Genomic DNA, 21,663 nt, shown 5'->3' with positions numbered 1-21,663 from the left:
TGCTGGTGTATTTCAATACTAACGCAGCATGATGAAAACTAGAGTGACGTGATGTAAATGAAATTTTATTCTCCAAAACAAAAAACTCCATTTAAGAAATTATAATGTTGTAGTTTTCATAAACACATACACACACAAACATTTACAAAAAATTCAACCAATCAAACTTACCTTTTTTTGTCCAGAGCATTCCTCTTCCACAGTGGTCAGGTGGGTTCAGAAATGTGTTGTCATCTTACTGGATCATTTGAATGCTGTTATAAATTTAAATTATTTATGAGCTATTTATGAGCAATTACTCATAAGAAACAATGTAATATTTATATAATACAGAGGACAGTTATCTTGTACATAATTTTTAACTACTACAAGCAGTTAACACTACATGTTAATGATAACACTAATGGTCAATATAGCTAAGAACCTTATGTATTAAGAATTTATTATCAATTGAGATGAGACATGTGACTTAAATATTTGACACAGGTACTGGGACAAAAATAGTGTGTAAAACAGAAAACAAATGTGTTTGTTTTTTATGTACTCACATATTCACATGTAATCACATATTTCACTCAAATACACATACACTGAAAAAAATAAATACAGTAACTTATGCTGACTGCAGCAACAACTTAGATCAGTGTTGCCCAGTTTAATCCTTGGAGTAGTATATCACCATCAGTTCCAATATTTTTGACGACACAGACAACTAACATGTTTATCACTTAAAGCAAACACTAAATTATCAGGCCTGAAAACATGAGTTCAATTATATTAACCACAACAAGCTAGTGAATATACAGATATGATCAAAAATACACAAAAGCAAAGGTCACTGAAATTTATTTGAACTACTTTACACCAGCAACTACAAGATAATGATATTTCTATATTGAAACTGACAAGATACAGCACTTTCAGGATCATAATACCAGATTTTTTTTATAAGGAGTGGGCAAATAAAGAAAACAATAAACAATGATATCGGAAATGCTTTTGAAAATACAAAATGTTGATCTTGCTTCTGTTCTGACACGGGCTGTGAAGAAAGAAAAATCTTATGCTGAACTTGTACTTTGCTATTAAGATATTTTTGTCCATGTAGCATGACCTCCATACCATTTTTTTCTCTTCTGAGCTTGGATCTCTCAGGCTCCTGTATTAAAATATCTTTAATTTACTTAAATGGAAGAAACAGACAGAATGGATTTAGACTTAATCTGAAGCCAAACAAAAGTTTTACCTTTTTTTAAGGAACCATTTCAGCTGCAAACAAAGCAAGGAAAAGCATGTACTTCAAAACTATGTACATTAAAAAATACTGTGTGACATTGTACATGTATTAAGTATTCATTACTTGACGAGAAAATGTTCAATCTTTCAGTGGAATCTCCTTCCCAACACCCACTTCAGAATGAGTGTGAGTCCATCATTTCACTGACATTACCTGCCAAAAGGTTAAGAAAAGATGTGAAATATCTTGACTAAACAATGCAAATTAAATGTTTACAAATCAAAGTTACAGAAACAGGTTTTATGCACATCCCTAAACCTACTGTCTGAAGGTCCATTACAAAGAGTCAAAATTGAACTCAAATGTGTCCAAGTTCAGTTGCTCTGTGAAAGACCCTGGGGGAGGGGAGAATGAAACAGTCATAGCCTCCTCAGAGTCCAGAGGATTTTCTCCAACTTGGTCATCACCACCCTGGGTATCATTGGTTTCCATGATCTCAAGATTCTCCAAGACTGCTGGATCACAATCCAGACAGTTTGTCTCTTTCTTGTAATCATTTGTCTGCATACTCTCTCTCTTCTCTGCATTTTCTGGGACCTCTGTGTCCTTGGAATCTTTCTTCACCTCAAGCTCCTCGCTTAGAAATTCGTTACCATCCTCTGGTTCTTTGCCTACAGAAGCTTCATCCACCTGTATGTCCTCAGGAAAAGAACCTTTATCCACTGGTGGCTCATGGCACAAAGAGCCTTGATCATTTTGTGGTTCCTCACTTAATGAGCCTTTATCCACAGCTGCTGGTTCAATCTTTGTTTCTCCAGATAACCCTGTGACCTCAGCTATGTTTCCAGCCTTTGAAACCTTGTCCTCTGCTGAATCTTTAGTTTGAGAAGTCTTCTGATGTTCACTGTTCTCTTTAGAGTAGGATTTTGTCCCAGTTTTCTTGCCAGTGTTGGCAACGCTGGAGCTAGCCATATTGCTACTGTCGCTGTAGAAAATGTCAAACAAATCCTTTGCTTTTGCTGCAGCTAGGCTCTTTTTAGGCTTATCTAAATTTGAAAAAGAATCATTGAGGCTAATATGAAGTTGAGGAGGAGGCCTGACGACTACTTTTAAGTTCTGCTCCTCCTGAGGTACTCCAGGGACAGCTACATCAGACTCGAGACTGACTATACATTCAGAAGGAACAGGCATAGCTTCAGCCTGCTTTATTGTGGGTATTGGAGGTGGCATAAAAGCAAGTGCTGGAGGAGGCATGCAAGTAGTTGCTGGGGGTGGTATAAAAATAGGTGGTGGTGGCATGGACGTAGTTTGTGGTGGTGGAATAAAGATAGGAGGGGGTGGCAAAGTGGTTGTTGGAGGTGGCACAGAAGATAAGGAGCTTGATGTGGGTGGAGGATTTGAGGTGCAATCAGCTGGAGGTTTTAACTGAACATCCTGACCTCCAAATGCCTTGGAGATAATATCAGCCGGTAGCACAGCTTCTTTGGGTGCCTGATTTTTCGTCACGGGCCCAGAAGATTTGTCAACTGTGACAGGCGTTGGTCCAGCAGAGGGGAATGTGTTCACAGGAGCTGGTTTGTTCTGTAATCCAACATTATTCTTCCTCAAAAAATTGGAAGTAGGAGGTAAACTAGGGCGAACTTTGTTTTGGTTATAGGCTACCCATTCCTGGGAGGGGGGGATCACAGTCTTACCAGACAATTTAATGGCAATGCTCTTGGCAGCAGCCACAGACTTAGCAAATGCATCATGGTCCTCAGAGTCTTTACTGGCCTCCTGTGCTGCTACTGCAGCTGTTACACATTCTTCGTCTTCTTTTATGAACTGTGCTGCCATTCTTTCTGCTTCTTTCTCCAGCGCTGTCTTTTCAGGCTTTTTCCAGCTGAATTTTCCAAAGACTGGACGGCCAGCAGCCTCCTCATTCTTTTTGCGAAGTTTTGCAAGCATGGCTGGACTTGGACCACACATGACCTTAGGAGGCTCACTGGTTTTCTCAGGCTCAGTCTTGGTATCTTTTGCAGGCGTCTTAGAAGAACTGTCTTTACCCCGACTAGATTTATCTTTTGAATGCTGCAATTTATCGTCTTTTTTCTCATATTGGAATCTCTCCTCATCATCCTCTTCCCATTTCGATTTTGGCCACTTTATCCCCTCTTCCCCCCTGTATTTTGGTCGCCTGTCTTCCTCAGCCTCACGACTATATTTGTATTTCTTTTCATCTTCTCTGCCGTATCTGGACCTTTCATCTTCCTTCTTGTACCTATGCATGTCATCATCATCTCTGTATCTGTACCGACTCTCTTCCCTATACCTAGATCTCTCTTCTTCTGATCTGTACCTATCCTCCTCCTCTTTCTTTTGTCGATATCGATCTTCATCTTCTTTTTTATACTTGTTCCTCTCTTCTGCTTCCTTCATATATCTGGCCTTCTCCTCTTCTTTTTTATACTTAAGCTGGTCATCCTCCTCTTTCTTGAATTTTTGTTTGGCTTCCTCCTTCTTAAATTTCATATGTTCCTCCTCCTCCTTCCTGTATTTGGGTTTACTCTCCTCTTCTCTAATATGCTTTGCCTTGTGTTCCCCATCTTTGCTGTAGGTAGGCTTGACCTGCTCCTCATCCTTGCCTCTGGACCTTTTTCCCTCATCTTTGCTGAGTTTAGACCTTTTTTCTTCTTGACTGTCATCATCATCACGCTTCCGCTTGTGTTCAGCCTGCTTTCTTTCACTCTCCATGCCTGCCTGGCGATCCAGCTTCCTCCTTTGCTCATAGAGAGGATTCTCGTAAATTTGTTTCTATTGAGGAAAAACAAAAAAAGGCAGACATAATCCTGTAATCTCCTCGCAAACATGTAAATCACATTTTAGTAGAGCAGTATTTTAGCTCAGAATTGACAAATAGAGAAACACCAAATGTATACTATGTACGACATTCTAATTCAGTTCATTCTATGACACACAGCATTTATTAAAAAAAAAATTTATATATATTCATTCATTGTCTGTAACCACTTCAGTTCAGGGTCGCGGTGAATACAGGCTCGAATCCACAACCCCAGGACCCTGGAACTGTGACATTACACATTACATTTGTGCTGCCCGACACAAAGTCAATCATTTTATTTAAAAAAACAAAAAAACAAAACCTAAATATTAACATATTTAAAAAATGTTGCACATATACTGTGGTAATTTGTATAGGCTTAACTGGTCTTTTGTAGTAACAAGTAAGGATCCGGAGACTATCAGTAAAGATTCATGGTTCGCATTATTGCACAAAAAATATACTGGCTGTATCTGTGACATGTCTTGAATTACCTTGTACATCTCATTGTGTACATGGGTAGTGACGTGGGCCTCTGCACAAATAGGATCACCAAAAAACTCTTCACACAACTGGCAAAAAAATCCTCTCACTGGGAGTAAAAATTCTGAGCCTGAAGGAGGGGAGAAAAAAAAGAATAAAAAATTAAGGCACATTCATATTACAGGGGCAAATTTACATTTACTATATTAATGGACTGAAAGGAAGAACAAAGTAAGATAACTGATTTAAAACTGATCAAATTACTCAAATATCCTCTACTAAATTTTTTTTCTTAAATACAAAGTCTGAAAATGTTACCACATCAGGAGAACCTAAATACAGAGTATTGTATTGTATACAATCTGTGTGTACAAGAAACATATTTTAAGTAGTAGAGTTCATATAATTAAGATTCTACCTTTTGCTGGTTTGGAAACTGGTTCCCCTTTCGGGTGTTTCTTTTCACCTTCAGGCTTTGCTGCCCAAGGTCTTTCATAAGGATCAAGAGTCTTTAATGAAAAGAAAGAAAGAAAAAAAAAGTGGATGCATAATTTGACAAAGAATCTTAAATTAAAACCTGTAGCAGCAAGAATAGACTGTTGCATATATTTATTAACAGACGTGTACCTGTTAAATTAAAGGAGAAGGCACACATACCTTCTTATGTGTTTTGCTGTGCAAGTGTGTGAAAAAATCAAACATGGAACCACTAGTAACGTTGCAGTTTTTGCACCAGTGGTTTCCTGCATCATAGTAATCAAAATGCTCAGCTGATGCATCTGGAGTCTGGACAGTGGCTGCTGAGGCTGACGGCTTTGGAACCTAGATTAGTTTGGAAGGACACATTTTATATTAGCAAAAATAGATTAAATTACCTAAAAGCAGAGCCAAAATAAAGATATGGAGGTACCCTATCAAATGAAATACACCAAATATGCAAATTATGTAAAAATGAAATCCTGATTCCCAAGTACTGAAGTTCAACAAAGAAGTCTTACCTTTGTAATTTAGGCCATCTGTGCTCCAGCTGAGATGGAGTTACTCATGGGCTACCCTTATTTTACACACTTGGAATAGTGGAAATGTCTTTTTGAGCTCATGAAACATGATACCAGGCAAGGGTAAATCTGGGACCAGTTCACGTTTGGAAGGAGATAGTATTAAAAAGAATTCAACTTAATAGCTACAGGCTGAAGTTTGTTCAAATTCGATTTAAGTAATGGTACAGACTACACCATCAATTTATCTTAAATCAGAGTTGATGTGAAAATATACACTCTGCATACTAAGGTTCGTAGACACCCGTCCTAATTCAACCTAGCTTCTTAACAGTTTTATCTAACACTGCGCTTTTTGCCTAGCTAGAGCCACACCATCTCTCATTTAATGAGAAATTTATATTTGCTACCTTCAAGCAACGATTTAAATATTGGCACATTTTGGCTAAAAATGAAGGTGCATTGTGCTAAAAGTATTGCAGAATCGATTTATATATATATATATATATATATATATATTTCACTGATAATAGGTGATATTGGTCTGAATGATCCCTTTTGTCTCTGGTACACATCTATTTGTTTTCTGAAAACAAACTGAAATGTGGGCTATTCTGACAACAGCACACATTTTCTGTCTTTCATACCATCTGACATGAGCTTTCCAAATACAACGGATGTATGTGTTTCACTTTGTGTAACAGAGTTTAAGATTTGTCTTCCTGATGCAGCAGTAGACTGAGTATTGGCACATTTTTAAATAAGTAATGCTTGCACTGAAAATGTACAATTCAATTGGACAATTTCATAAAATTGTGGAGCAGTGCCACCTATTGTTTACTTCGAAACATCATCTCCACATAGCGAATCATTCTCCACATAGCAGTCCGTTTCTCTCATCCTCTTCTCCACAATAATCGCTGATTATTTTATATATCACTGATTCATTCCTCATTTTTGCTTGGTCAGGTATAAAAGGGAAAAATGTAAAGATGAATTCTTGTATAATGAGAACAAACAAGAGAGAGAGAGAGATAGAGAGAGAGAAAATCGCATAGGCTTCAATGGGGAAAAAGTTGTGAAACCCTGATAAATTAATTTTTATGTTTCATCTATGCCAGCTTTTAGGAGTGTGTTGCAGGTATCAAACTTAATGTTTTGACAGGACATGCAAATTTAAAGTCTTATTATTTTTGTCAGGTATATAAATGTTCAGGAGAATGATCAAAGATTATTGCATTTACTGCAGTTTATAGACTATCCCAATATTTCCTGAAATGGGTTTGTATATGGTATGATTCCCTGTACTTCTATCGTTACTGTCCAATATATACATTCTCTTTTTCTTCATGAATCATGATCAAGAATAGACATCTTGGCTCCCTGACCTCACTTAAAAGTGGTCTCAAGAAAACAACAGAAATATTGCTGGAAAACAATAGAATTTTAAGAACTTTTGAATCTGCATTTGCTGCATTATATCAGTCTTCAGATAGAAATGACCCCATTTCACATAAAACAGCACTGGCCAATGGTTGCACTTAAAAATTATGCCTAAAATTTTACAAAACAGCATAAATAGCATAAATGTTTTTATAATCCTGACCCCATGAGGCAGTCAGAGCTACTGTGTTAACTTGTTGCTGAAACCAAGTCTATTAATTTTAGAATCTATTATATCCAAGTCTGACTTATTAGTCTGAGGGACAGAACCATTTACTTTAAGGCAATTTATATATGTAAATTTAAACAGGAATAGGTATGGTTATTCAAATACAAAATATATTTCAGTATCAGTTTTTTTTCTTAATTTTGTATTTTTAAAACCTGCATAAAATATAAAATATACAAAAGCCACATATACAGGTCATGTTAGGTGTGATATAATGTGCAATGGCACAAGTAAATAAATATATAAAAATACCTTAAATAATAATTATTTTTTTAAATAAGTGGTGAGAGTTATAACTCTGCAAGGCAACATATAAGATAATCAAGTATATACCTTTGGAGTGAACACACATTTTTAGGTTTGTGTGTTTTTTCTTAATTACTTGTCATGATATTTAAAAAAAAGTACAGGTTTTATAATGTAGATATTCAAACTAATTCATAATAATAGTTAAATAAATTTACATATCTGAAATTATAAATTAATGAGAGTACCCTCAATGTATATAAACCTAATCAGCATTCATCTTCCATTCAATTAGAAAAACTAGAAAATTGTCTAATTATAAAATGATGCCTTTTGTCTTCCACTTATCTGGGGTACTTCTTGTGTATTTTAGATGGTGATAATACAACTGGGACACTTGTGTATTAAGTTATTGTGACTTAATATCATCAAAGTCTGCTGCTATAAAGTGCATAAATATTCTTCTCTGTGCAAGATTTGTGAAAATACTGTGAGGTTTACAATTTTAAAAAGTGCAATATCTGGCATTTTAAACATTCATATAGCAGCAAACAATGTAAAGGCATAGTGGAGTAAAGGAGTCTTAAGCAGAGAACATAGCCACACACTTTCTGTTCTTTTCATTGTTTTCATAGTAAATGACCTGTTAACGTTGCCCTGTGGGAACTTTTGCATGCCCCGAGTTTTGTTTTGCCCTCCCCATGAAACAAGAAATTGCCCTCACATGAAGCATCATACATGAAAGATGGCAGAGTGCAATACAAAACGTTCAGGACAATGTGACATTCCAAATAGTCATTCAATGAAAGAAAAGATAATAATCAAATAATAATACAACTAAATAAATATATCATCTCCCACATGTTCTTGTAACAATGTAACAATACCAGGCAAGCTTTACTGAGATGGAGAAAAACTTGAAAGCCTAAACCAGAGCTTGTGTTTTGTTACATTTTAAGTTTTGTTTTCACAATACAATTTAGTGAGAGTATTAAAAGGACTTTGTTGTTACAGGTTTGTTTACTTGCCAATTTCTAATCCACATATTTGATTCCACTTTAAATCACAGGACTGGCTGATTGTGCCATAATCACACTGGCCTGCACTAAACCTATGATGCATGATACTATATAACATATATATTTTATGTAGTGTGCTAGTCTGATTTGGGATAAAGCAAATGTAACAGTGGCAATCCAATTTGTTTAAATTTTAGCTTTTGTTTATGCTTACTATAGTAATATAACAAAAGGGGGGAAAAAAACAAATACAAGAATGTGTGTGTGGGATAGAGTTGTTATATGTAATTCTCCCTCCTCCGTTTTTACTTAAGGCAGCATGGTATGATTATGATAACAAATTTACTGTCTACTTACACATTTTTAGATGCTTTCTAGGCAAAGAGTAAATAATGTTATCACATCCATATCTTTCTTTTATACAGCCTCAACTTCCTGTGATTGGTCCAAACAATGTTTTCAAAAGGCAAATGAACCAAAGCTCTTTTGGTCCGGACTGTGGTCTGAGGCAACGTTTTTATATGTTATTTTGGATTTGGAAGTGTTGTGAAATTACCCTAAAAAACTGTCAAAAGCCACCAAAATTACTCTGAACTGGTGTTTCTTCACTTCAATGTGTAAGTAACTTGATGGCTAAATAATGTTCCCTATGTGTTTTCATTAGAGCTTGGCTGGAATCTGCATCATTTTTTTTTTTTTTTTGGAATATTATGAGATCCGTTGTGCTCAACTGGTGGGGGAGGCGTGGATAAATTTGTAGCATTTGGTTTGAGATTGTTCTGAGATGCTGGTTATCTATTGGAAGAGATTTATTTTTTATATATTTTTATACTTGTGTGTCAACAAGAGTAACTAAATAAAATAAGATCATTGCAATTATCAGAGTCTGATGATGTCCAGCAATCAAATGTTTAGGAAAAAATAAAACATCTTGAACTACGAAGCTCTTCCTATTCAATATTTTTGCTCAAACACTCTAATCACTGGTCTCTGTCCTTGGGGCCTGACAAACTATACAATAAACTTTGTCCTAAATGCCAATTGTACATATACTGCTTTTGTTCATGCCCTCCAAAAAGATGTATTACACCAGATTTCTCAAATGTAGCTCCAAGTACATCATATATTCATATAAACTCTGTTAGATGTTTAGATGTAGATGTCATTAAAAACAATATATATTATTTCTCTTTTAAATGTCTGTATTCACGAAAGAAAAACATCCAATCCCAAATGTAATAAATAGATAAATAAACAAACAAACCATATTCAATTATAGTTCTCTGTTCTTAAGTAAGTCATTGACACCTGGGTTAAAACAAACCCTTGGGTTGCAGTTTTTCAATAAACAATGAAAAACATGCATTCCTATTCCCTATTTGTGGGAACTGATTCTGATCATTTCACTTGCTTGTTTGGCAAATACTTACTTTGGTAAAACTCCTAAAACATTTCTATTCTAGAAAATGAAACATGCATTCCAAATCAGACTGAGAAACTGTCAGTACTGTCAATTAAGCAAAATATCGATAAGCCAATTAGCAGATAGTCGATAATTTTATATTTTTGTAATTAAAGCAAATTCACATTGGACAAAGCAAAACAAATTTTTTTATCATAGTTTGTAATAGGACAAGCCTTTTCTTCAGTATTTGTATATTTCTGTATTTAATTTGATCTTTTAAGTTTATTTGTTGAGGTTCATTTATATTTTTATTAACGCTTTACTGCTGGTTCAGCATGAATTGTTTCTAGAGGGGTGCGAATTAGTGCAGCACCAGGTTTGTTTTAGAGAGGGAGGGAGAGAGTGGAACAAAGTGTCTCAGAGCGAGTGAGAGCGAGGGTTTGTAATTGTTTATAATTTTTTAACCTGCTGTGTGTGTTTTTACACCACTATCTGTTTGTGTACTGTGTCACTGATAAATTAATGACTTTTAAATGAGTTTCTACCACTGAGAAATTTAATCCCAGAAACTGTTCTTTGCACAAATTGTGAAAAATGTCCACACGGCAGACATAGTTGTGTATTTACAGGTGTCAGTGCATATGCGCAAGCACAAAAAATGCGCCAAGTTATCGGTTGTAATATCGGCTAAAATTTCAATATTGGACTGATAACAATAAAAAAAAAAATCCACTTATCTGCAAATAATATATTGGCCGCTGATATATCGTGCATCACTATTAACAACATGTATTACTAATATTTCTAAACTTGGCACAAAAAGTAAGGAAATTTGTGTTTGGTAGATTTTTTCTTTGTTGTAAAAATGCTTCAATACTAAATATTATATGATGGGGAATCCTGTAAAGTTCCCTTTTAACTGGTGCCACATTTGTAAGAAACATGGCACCAACTAAAAGGGACATTTACCGGCTTTCCCACGGTATAAGATTTATTTCCAAGAAGCATTGTTACAATAAAGAAAATCTACCAAACACAAATGTCCTTAATTTTGTGCTAAGTTTATCACTAATAAATAATTTATTGTGTGACTTTCTTATGTTTTCATGAAGAAACATGAAGTTAACTGACAAATAATGGGGAGGACAGATTTTTTTTTTTAAACTAGGGCCCTTTCTCTGTGTGCCTGTCCTGTATCACCATAAGGAATTCTACCTTTATGACAGATGTATCTGAGGCAGCTTTAGATTCCTCTGGGCTTCTGGCTTTCTCCTTTGTCTTGCTCTGAGGTGGCGGTTTCTCATGGACACCAGAGCCCCTAAGGTTTCTGTGGTCCAGACCGAGGATGTTTGCAACCTTGACCAGTTCTTCATATTTTTTCTCTGCTGCCTCATGTTCGGTACGTAACTTGGAGATCTGGGCCATCACGTCTTCTTGAAGCTGACCAAGTTCTACAAGAACAGGGTCCTTGTGGCCATCTTTCTCCCTTCGCTTCTTTCTTAGGAGTTCCCCTAAAGCACACCAGAATTAAAAGGCAAGAAATGCTAGAAATGCTAAACACCTTCTCTTTAGCCATCCTGCTATATCAATTGATAAAAATTAATAAAAGCAACCACATACCTTGTTGCTTTCGCAATGTCTCAAGCTCCTTTATTAGGCTATCTTTCTTTTTTAGTCGAGCCTCCCTATCCTTCTTTAGCTTCTCAAGTTCTTCAATGACCTAGCATTAAAAAACTTGATTTAATTTTTACATAAATGTAAGCCTAACCATACATAAGCATTCTCAGTAGTTTCACTGACATCTTAAGCTAAAACATACAGGCGCAGCCTCCTTAAATTGCGAAGATTAACAAGGGCAAATGTCTAGTGCATGCAAATGTAAGTGCACAGAATGTCCATATGGATCACATGAACAAAGCATTATGAAAAACACAGCTCTATAAACTCTGAAGAGTGGTACAAAACCGTACTACTGCTTACTCCTACTACTTCTCAGTGATTCCATTTGGCAAGACATTTCAACAACTAATCACTTTACAAATGAATGAGGAAATAAGTTATTGCTTATTGCAGTATGATTAAATTAAGCTTATAACAAGAGATTTGCTGATTTATGAACAACACTATTTATGCATTCTGAATCACCAGATGTAGTGATATGAAAAATAACAATTCAACAACAACCCATGAATGTCATAGAGCTAGATTTTCATAGAGCTAGATTTTCATTAAGACTCGCTTCTAGTAGCTACCTTTTGCTTTTGGCTGGCTGTATTCTTTTCCTCAGTCACCCTCCTCTGATTGCCCATGCTGCAAACTCTCATGCTTTGCAATGGATCCAGCTTAGATTCTATGAAGCAAAATAAGTAGTACATTGACAACATATTATACAAAATATAATACCAAATGATATCTACAAAATGAAAATGAAAAACATTTTCACCTTTTTTATCTGTCTCTTGCTTTTCGTCTGAACCCGTATCAATTACTTTAAGGAAGGGTCGCTCTGAGGCAGAGGAGGTGAAGTTATCAATGGGACTTTGCGGTGGTACTGGCATACCTGGAGGTGGATACATGGGCCAACCTTGAGGCATATATGGCATGTAGTTCCCATATGGGTCAAAGCCAGGTGGATGGAAGTTGGGTGGCATAACCCCATGCGGGTGTTGGTGAGAATAAGGAGGCATCTGGTGAGGTGGGTGGACAGGATGCGCCGGGAATGGGTTTGCTCCAGGACCAACAATTTCAGAAGGCTTAGGACCTGTATTAGGCCAAAGGCTCTCCTCTGCTTTGGTGCCAGACCTGCCCACATTCTGAGTCTGACTAACTGACCGTGAAATCTGCTTTTCAGGAGGAACTGACCTCTTCCTGCTGTGACTTGGTGTGCGCTCATGGCTGCTGCTTCGACTCCTTCTGTGGCTATGGCTGCGGCTGCGACTACGACTGCTGCTTCTGCTTCGGCTACTGCTACTGTTACTGGTGCTGCTGTAACTCCTGCTGCGACTCCTGTGTTTTCTGTTAGGTTGGCGCCGTAAAGGGGGCTTCTTTTCAGGATTCTTACCATGGAGACGCTCTTTCGTCCTAGCAGCCATCTTACTGATCTCAGCCACACCCAGATCAAGCCCAATTGTCTTGAGCAAGTCCTGTATCTTCTCATATTCCTCTACCTCCTCCCTAACCTTAGTTTCACCGGGAGTAATACCAGGTGGGAAATCAGGTTCCTCTTTAAGGTTCTTCTCATTAGTGTGCTTGTCTCGATGCTTAATCTCTCTTTTTGAATGGCTTATCAAATCTTCGTCTGGGCAGCTATGAATGTAAGATGATGCTCCATATTCGTTCTTATGTACAATATGAGGCTGTGTTGCTCCCACATTTGTTTCATGATAAATTGCTACATCAGCTCTGGTCTCCTCATACACATCTAACAAGCTACTCTGTCCAGCTTTAGGCACCTCTTTTACTGAAAAACTCTCCTCTGCCTCTTCATCCCCATAAAGAAACTTCTCCTCATCTTCAATGTCGACAAAGTTTTTCTTTTTGTCTAGAGGTTGGGAAACTGCTTCTGCCATCATGCCGAGAAGTTGACCAAGGTCTGTGTTCTCCTGACTGCCCCTTGGGAGGTCATGTCCACTCTCTTTGGCAGGCTGAAGCCTACCGATGAGTTCTTCAATAGCATCAGAATTGGAACTTTGTGAAAGCACTGAAGCTAGTAAATCTGGGTCCATGTTTTTGGTTATTGCACTGAGTAACTGTTCTGCCTCTTGTGAAAGTCCGCTACTTTCAGGTCCTTGTGGAGAAGCAGCATTCTGAAACACATTAAGTACAATAGTTATGAGAGATGTTATAAACTGGCCTTTCTGTCTTTTTCATTAATTCTGAATTCATATTTTCCAGATACACTCCAAGTGTCTTTATATAATGAAAGCAATAATTTTGTTTTTACTTATAAATATTCCAATTTCTCTTTAAGCTTTAGAATGAAATGTGTTGTCATCACTCCCGGATATTTAATAATAAATATACATTGGAATTTATGTGATGCCAGTACCAGGAATTCAATAGAGGTTTTTGCAACAAATCTTCCCAATGTAAACTTTTTGGACTGTGAATTTAAGGTCACTGTACACAATTCTGAAGATGCAGCAGGTGATGCCGTAAAACACTGTCCCTAACAGGAACCACAGGCATTGGTGGTAGTGTTTAGCTTTGTAACATGTATTTGCTTGTTGTTGATTTTTTTGGGGACGGAACACAACTCTGCACACCAGATCAGTGTAGTTTTTAGTTCCTTGTTGCCCAGTGTGGCTCTTGCAGGAGTTTTCATCTGCCACAAATCCAAGGAGCATTTAAAAAAATGAGTGGGTATTTGGATAAAGACAAATGAGAACTACTGAAGCATGAATATTTTTCAAACACAGTTTGTGCTGCCTGTCTGCATTTCACTGTGTAATGATTGTCCCTCTGACCAATCATCGCTCTGCAAGGTCAACACATTACATTGACAGTCAAGTCGAGTTAAGTAGACACCATGCAGTATAAAGGCATGATTTCTTTGTTTGCCATCAGTCTTGTATTGCTAGGGAGAATCTGGTGCCTTTCACCACTTAACCTGGCCAAGAACTGCCTACTACTGCAGAGAAAGAAATCTGACTGACATGCAAAAGGACCAATCATTATTCTGTTATTTTGGCACGACGTGTAAGAGGCAGACAGCCAATCAGAATGCAACTGGCAGAATCCTGATAGTGAGGCCAGGTTAATGCACTGGACGCATCAGACTATCCGTCAACTTCTGGGTGGAATGCCTGTTGCTAAAACCAGTTTGCCATTTTCACAGCCAAGGCTGAGTTCAAACACCAGACGCTTCCAGTGTGCAAAATAGGTTAGCAAACTTGAAGAAACAATTACCAAAACAATATGGATATTCAAATGATTCAAGAAACAGTTATCAAAATCTGAATATTCAGTTTTACTAAATTCAATTTATAAAAGAAGCAGCACCTACCAGCATTAACATGGGAGAATCATTTTCAGAGGAGTCTACTCTCTTTTTAAGGATAGATTTAGTGGGCATTGACAGCATGTCCTCCAGTTCCTTACGTCGCCGGGCCATCTCGAGCTCACTGAAATCTTCCCTTCGTTTCCTACTTCCACTACTGCGACTACTTGTACCGCTACTACTGCTGCTGCCGCTGCGACTGCGACTTCTTCCTCTGCTCCTAGCTCGGCTTCTTACCCTGCTGCGGCTTCTGCTGTGGCTGCGGCGACGGCTCTTACTTCTTGCTCTGCTGCGACCCCTGCTTTGGCTCCTGCTCCTGCTGCGTGCTCTACTTTTACTCCGTGCTCTGCTCTTGCTGCGAGCTCGGCTTTTGCTCCGAGCTCTGCTTTTGCTCCGAGCTCTGCTCAGGGCCCTGCTGCGACTCCCAGCTCGACCTCGACTGCGACTCCTGCTGCGACTCCTTGGTCGGCTCTTGCTGCGAACTCTGTCCGGACTGCAGCTCCAGCCCCTGTTCCTGTCACGGCTATGATGGCGCCTTCTTGAGCTACGGTCATCAGGGCTATTAAAGTTCTGGTGTGGGGAGTAGTTTCTGTGACAGGAAATATGGATTCCTCAGAGTTTGATACATGGAAAAGATTTAATGGCTAGCAAGACACTATTAGTTAGCATAAAAATAATAATAGCCATCTATGGATTTCGTATCACATTCATTGCTGTTTCTTCTTTATTTTCAAGATTAGACAAGAAAAGGTAATAGCACAGGGAGCATATTTGAATTGGAAGCAAAAAAGGGTCTTTATTAAGCACAAATCTAATGTTAAATGGAAGTCCCTACATTCATCATGTCTGACAGGTCTACTGAAACTGCTGTTATAGAAAAGCGATGTGTCTAACATGTGACTGTACAAAGTGGAGGTCCAATCTGAAGAGATACAAGATGTGCAGAGAGAAGACAGGAACTATGCCAGGGCTACTGACCATATGATGAGGGAGAGTTGCGAAGGAGTGGTAGGGTAAAGTAGAGGTCGTATGTTGGTGATGACTTACGCGAAAATGTGTAACGAGAAAGCTGACAGGATGTTCAGGAAAAATAGATTTGTCAAGCTCTTTCACTGTATGGCTCACATCCTGGAATTAGCCTTCAATGATGCTATCAAAGGCTGCCATATGGCAAAACTTGTAAAAGCTTGTAGATATGCTCCTGGCGCTACAAAAAAATACTGTAAAAGCACCAATAATAGGGCAAAACTATTATGGTCAAAGGCATCAGGTGGGTTTTTCAACTCACCAGCAGAGAGAGTATACCAAAGACATACACAGCACCTAGAACTGGCAGGCTAAACAACAGTATATATCAGTAGATTAAACGGTTAGGTCAGTTGATTGTAATAAAGAGAGAGGAGAGAGTCCAAAGGAGTACACACTGAAGAGACACAGCTTTTCTTGTGTCTAAAACTACCTTTGCTCACAATTGTCAGCTTGGTAATGTTAAAAGACATGGAAACACCTCACACCTAGTTCGATTTAACAAATTCAGAGTTGAACTGTGTCAGTAGAAAAAAAAATTGTTCAGAGGAATGCAGCACACGCAAAAATGTACACAGCTCCATACAAAGTTCCAAAAGCTTCAACACAGGCCAATTCTCCCTCCGTTTTTAACGATAAAACCATGTGTGAACACTGTAGATATGATTGGCTTATTTTTTTTTTTTTTTACAAGCATTGCACAATACCAATTGAAAATAAGAAAGTGGATTCCAAAACACTGAGTGGTTGATAGGAATAAAATAGCCCCAAAGGAATGTGGACAATTTTCTTTTTCAAACATAATTTAGATATTTCCAATATTGTTCATGTTAATCCTGTAAACAAAAACATATGGAAGTACATCTCAGCTTTGATCAAACAATTAATGCTATAAAAGTATTTAAATGATATGACGGTAGTTCTATGGGACTGTTAACACAGTACCTCAATGTTGCAAGTACAGAATTTCTTGACTTACTAGCCTTTACATTAAATTAAAACCTGTCCAGCTGCCACACTACAGAAACCTTAGCTCCCCTGTCCCTGATTATGTCTTACTTATGTTCCATCCATCCATTATCTGTAACCGCTTATCCAATTTTAGGGTCGCGGGGGGTCCAGAGCCTACCTGGAATCATCGGGCGCAAGGCGGGAATACACCCTGGAGGGGACGCCAGTCCTTCACAGGGCAACACAGACACACACACATTCACTCACACCTACGGACACTTTTGAGTCGCCAATCCACCTGCAACGTGTGTTTTTGGACTGTGGGAGGAAACCGGAGCAACCGGAGGAAACCCACGCGGACATGGGGAGAACACACCAACTCCTCACAGCTAATAGCACAAAAAAGACTACTGAAACATGCTAACTAAATGACAGGACAGGATTGAATGAATAAATAAGCAAATAAATAATCATTACCTGGCATAGGGGTTCTCTGCAGCTCCTCTCTGTGTTAGCTCATTGCCCACAGTTATAATGAGGCTATGGTCAGCAGGGAGACCACCACGAGGGGGTGATGGAGTATATCTCTACAGAGAAATAAATTTATAAATAAATATTAATATTAACTAAAATAAAAAAGACAATGACTGAATGGCATCAATTTGTTGCAGCAACATGATACCCAGGTTTTTCTGTGTAACGCTGGATTGTCATGATATACCAATGCTTACCTGCATGTTTTAGGGCTAATCCCATTTCTCATTGTTTAACCCTACACTTTGTTTTGGAGTGTCATCTTGCCCATTGGAAAGGAGTTACAAGGTGTTGCAGGTAAAATCTTCCCCTGCAAAATGGGACAACCATTCAAGAACCTGACACTTCATCAGAACTACCAAGACATAAGCATATTAGATTACTTGTGCTTGTTATAAAGGAAAATAACACCATGAAACTACATTTAACAATGTTTATCATCCAAACCGGATTCCAAAAAAGTTGGGACACTAAACAAATTGTGAAAACTGAATGCAATGATGTGGAGATGGCAAATGTCAATATTTTATTCGTAATAGAACATAGATGACAGATCAAAAGTTTACTCTGAGTAAATGTAACATTTTAAAGGAAAAATATGTTGATTCAAAATTTCACAGTGTCAACAAATCCCAAAAAAGTTGGGACAAGTAGCAATAAGTGGCTGGAAAAAGTAAATTGAGCATATAACGAACAGCTGGAAGACCAATTAACACTAATTAGGTCAATTGATAACATGATTGGGAATAAAAAGAGCTTCTCAGAGTTTCAGTGTCTCTCTGAAACCAAGATGGTAAGAGGATCACCAATTCCACCATTGTTGCACAGAAAGATAGTGCAGCAATACCAGAATGGTGTTACCTAGCGTAAAATAGCAAAGACTTTTAAGTTATCATCATCAACCGTGCATAACATCAAAAGTTATGGAACAATTGCTGTGTGTACGGGTCAAGGCCGTAAAACTCTACTGGATGATCGTGATCTCCGAGCCCTTAAACGTCACTGCACCTCAAACAGGAATGCCACTGTCAAGGAAATAACAGAATAGGCTCAGGAATACTTCCAGAAAGCATTGTCAGTGAACACAATCCACCGTGTCATCCACCGTTGCCAGCTGAAACTCTACAGTGCAAAGAGGAAGCCATTTCTAAGCAAGCTCCACAAGCTCAGACGTTTGCACTGGGCCAAGGGTCTTTTAAAATGGAGTGTGGTAAAATGGAAGACTGTTCTGTGGTCAGATGAGTCACGATTTGAAGTTCTTTATGGAACACTGGGACGCCATGTCATCCGGACCAGAGAGGACAAGGATAACCCAAGTTGTTATCAACGCTCCGTTCAGAAGCCTGCATCACTGATGGTATGGGGTTGCATGAGTGCTTGTGGCATGGGCAGCTTGCATGTCTGGAAGGGCACCATTAATGCAGAGAACTATGTTCAGGTTCTAGAACAACATATGCTCCCATCTAGACATCATCTCTTTCAGGGAAGACCCTACATTTTTCAACAAGATAATGCCAGACGACATTCTGCAGCAATCACAACATCATGGCTACGCAGGAGAAGGATCCGGGTACTGAAATAGCCAGCCTGCAGTCCAGATCTTTCACCTATAGAGAACATTTGGCTCATCATAAAGAGGAAGGTGCGACAAAGAAGGCCCAAGACGATTGAACAGTTAGAGGCCTGTATTAAAAATGAAGAACAGGGGAGAGCATTCCTATTTCTAAACTTGGGAAACTGGTCTCCTCTGTCCCCAGATGTCTGTTGAGTGTTGTAAGAAGGGGGGATGCCACACAGTGGTAAAAAATGGCCTTGTCCCAACTTTTTGGGGATTTGTTGACGCCATGAAATTTTGAAACCACATTTTCCCCTTAAAATGATACATTCTCTCAGTTTAAACTTTTGATCTGTCATTTGTGTTCTATTCTGAATAAAATATTAGATGTTGGCACCTCCACATCATTGCATTCAGTTTTTATTCACAATTTGTTTAGGTGTCCCTACTTTTTTTGGAATCCGGTTTGTAGGTTGTAAAGGAGACAATACTGAGATTTACGGGGGTTATTTTTTCACTTATGCTGCCATCTTGCCTAGGTATTGTGCCTCTATAAAAATAAAAAAACCTGTGTCAATGCCTATATTGCCCTAACACTTCACCTTTATCCCAAAAAGAAATGAGAAACCCTACGCCTAGGCGAAGAGGAGTTGGTATAGGCAAGGGGTGAAATGGAATAGGGTTTTGTGTTTCCCCCACTCTGATAAAAGACGTCAAACCACTTACACAACTTTCATTAGTTAATTCATTCATTCATATCTATAAACGTTTATCCAGTTCAGTGTTGCGGTGGGTACGGAGCACACCCAGAATCACTGGCTGCAAGGTGGGAACACACCCTGGAGTGGCACCAGTCCTTCACAGATCCACTTACACAATATTATGAATGGAAATAGTACAGCTGAGAAAATATCACTTTTGCAAATATTTTGGCAACCCTGGTCAAATTACACATTTTTTCACATTCTAACTGAAGAGAAGCTGACACCAATCCTGCATGGAAGAATCTAAAATATAATTAATTTCTGCATAGAATTGCATTATTATTTTGTTGAACAAAACAAACTAGAAAAAATATGGTATGTGCTCATGCCTTGGCCCCCATAACCTCATTAAGTTCATCTTTGGGCAGACAGTCCAGCATTTTGATTTGTATACTTGTCCAATCTGGGATTAAACAGTTCTCCTTAACTCCATAATTTATATTTCTTATATGACATTTCAGGGAGTGTAAAGATTCCAAAATCTCAGCTGCTGGGATTAGCGAGTTATAAGTTTTTAATAATTCTCAAAATGCAGATAGTATTCATTTGTTTTCACTATGAAAATCAGCTAAATGCGTAATATTAAAGGTTTGACATAGATGCATGTGAAGGGCAGTGGTTACCCAGGACCAGAGCTGAGTAACACCTGTAATAATGTGCTGTTGCTCTTTACTAACTTTACTTGGGGGTATTCCACAAAAACAGGATTTCTTAGTCAGATAACTCAAGCTCAAAAATCAAGCTGAAGGAGATTCCTATTGGACAATACTCAACTTTGGGCTTAAGTTAACGGACTAACTGACAATTCCTGCTTTATGGAATGGTATATGCTCGATTCACATTCGTGGATATTGTGAACATGTTAGTTTTTAGGCAATGATTCCTGCTTTACATAATGTAAATACCAGTATTTAAAGGGCACTTTTATCGTTCATATATAAAATTCACAGAAACGGAATTATATCAACGAACCATCAAGGAATCCTAATTTCAAATGTTTCTCTTTTTTCCCCAGTCAAACTTAAAAAGTGCAACATAAGAAACCAGCTTAGTCTTTGTAAACACTTGCAGCGTTAACCTTAACGCCGAGGTTACTTTTATGTATCTATTGCACCATTTGCGGTGGAACGAATCGTGTTGTATTTGATCAGTTAAATTACTCATACAGCGTCCCAAACACTCTGAGAAATAAGTCTAATGTTGTGGTTGATGTAAATGCGCTTCTCCTACATGTGGGTAGTCGCTGGACGGAGGCCCTTCTCCTCTGTACTGCTCTCCGGGGTTGAGACCCCTCGCTCCAGGTGACGGGTATCTGCGGCGCGGCGGGGATCGGCGGTGCGGGACTCCGTTGCGGAACGGCGGGCGGGTGAAAGGCGGCGCGCCGCGGGGAGAGAAGCCGCGGGCAGGCGGTGGGTACGAGCCTCTGTGCGGCCTAGCGCCGCGGTACATAACGACAGTGTCTCGGCTGCCCGGTCTCTTCTAACAAACCAACCCTGCACCTAACACCTACAGCTGCAGCCGTGGAGCAGTTAGTTCATCCCACGACCTTTGGTTTTAGCTCAAATCTTTCCTGAAGACAAAGCAGGGACAGGTTAGTATTTACTCTTCTGTTTCTCTCTTCACCGCCATTCCGTACAGAAACAGGAAGTTACGAGCTCGCCGCCTCAGCCAATCAGTGCCGCGGAGGCTTTGGTTTCCGAGCCAGATCCCCAGATTCGGTTACAGTGATCGGTATTATTATTGATATTATCTGTGTTGTTATTATTTTAACCGATGTGTTGCGTTCGGGCCTGTGAGACTCGTTTTCAATGTTTACCAAAAGAAAAATTATGCAATTTTTAAAGTTTCAGACTCCGTGGCATTGGCTCCTTTTCAGTGAAACACTGTTTGTGTTTTATTGTCCTGGTGGCCACTTTTGATATTTTTCTATATCCTCCTGGGCCTACAGTGCTT

General features: G+C 38.5%; 1 protein-coding gene across 9 annotated transcripts; it reads right to left on the bottom strand.

Annotated features, from left to right (window-relative positions):
* Positions 1 to 87: 87 nt before the first annotated feature.
* Positions 88 to 21,333, bottom strand: znf318 (zinc finger protein 318). Of its 9 annotated transcripts, none has more exons than XR_010804032.1 (14): positions 20,941 to 21,333; positions 17,335 to 17,444; positions 14,887 to 15,469; positions 12,325 to 13,687; positions 12,134 to 12,231; positions 11,502 to 11,601; positions 11,097 to 11,392; positions 5,199 to 5,363; positions 4,960 to 5,050; positions 4,553 to 4,671; positions 1,560 to 4,030; positions 1,361 to 1,450; positions 1,247 to 1,269; positions 88 to 1,159 (listed from the first exon to the last, which is right to left on the bottom strand). XR_010804032.1 is itself a non-coding variant. In XM_066678478.1 (12 exons), the coding sequence occupies exons 1-11, from the start codon at positions 21,157 to 21,159 to the stop codon at positions 1,574 to 1,576; spliced, it is 5,601 nt and encodes a 1,866-aa protein (XP_066534575.1). In that variant the 5' UTR covers positions 21,160 to 21,333; the 3' UTR covers positions 90 to 1,450; positions 1,560 to 1,573. The 9 variants fall into 9 exon arrangements, 2 of the variants coding, with proteins under 2 accessions (XP_066534575.1, XP_066534574.1); XR_010804031.1 differs by having other exon boundaries at positions 90 to 1,042; positions 1,123 to 1,159; positions 1,361 to 4,030; XR_010804029.1 differs by having other exon boundaries at positions 90 to 1,042; positions 1,123 to 1,159; positions 1,247 to 4,030.
* Positions 21,334 to 21,663: the final 330 nt, after the last annotated feature.

Source organism: Hoplias malabaricus, chromosome 8 (genome assembly GCF_029633855.1).
Source record: "Hoplias malabaricus isolate fHopMal1 chromosome 8, fHopMal1.hap1, whole genome shotgun sequence".
Taxonomy (NCBI): domain Eukaryota; kingdom Metazoa; phylum Chordata; class Actinopteri; order Characiformes; family Erythrinidae; genus Hoplias; species Hoplias malabaricus.
This window is presented reverse-complemented; position numbering and strand designations above follow the sequence as displayed.

Coding starts and splice junctions, on each gene's coding strand:
- znf318 (XM_066678478.1), bottom strand. CDS start 21,159: ATGTACCGCGGCGCTAGGCCGCACAGAGGCTCGTACCCACCGCCTGCC. Junction 12,232..12,324: donor GCAAGAGACAGATAAAAAAG/GTGAAAATGTTT, acceptor TTTGCTTCATAG/AATCTAAGCTGGATCCATTG. Junction 5,364..11,096: donor CAGATACATCTGTCATAAAG/GTAGAATTCCTT, acceptor AAACTAATCTAG/GTTCCAAAGCCGTCAGCCTC.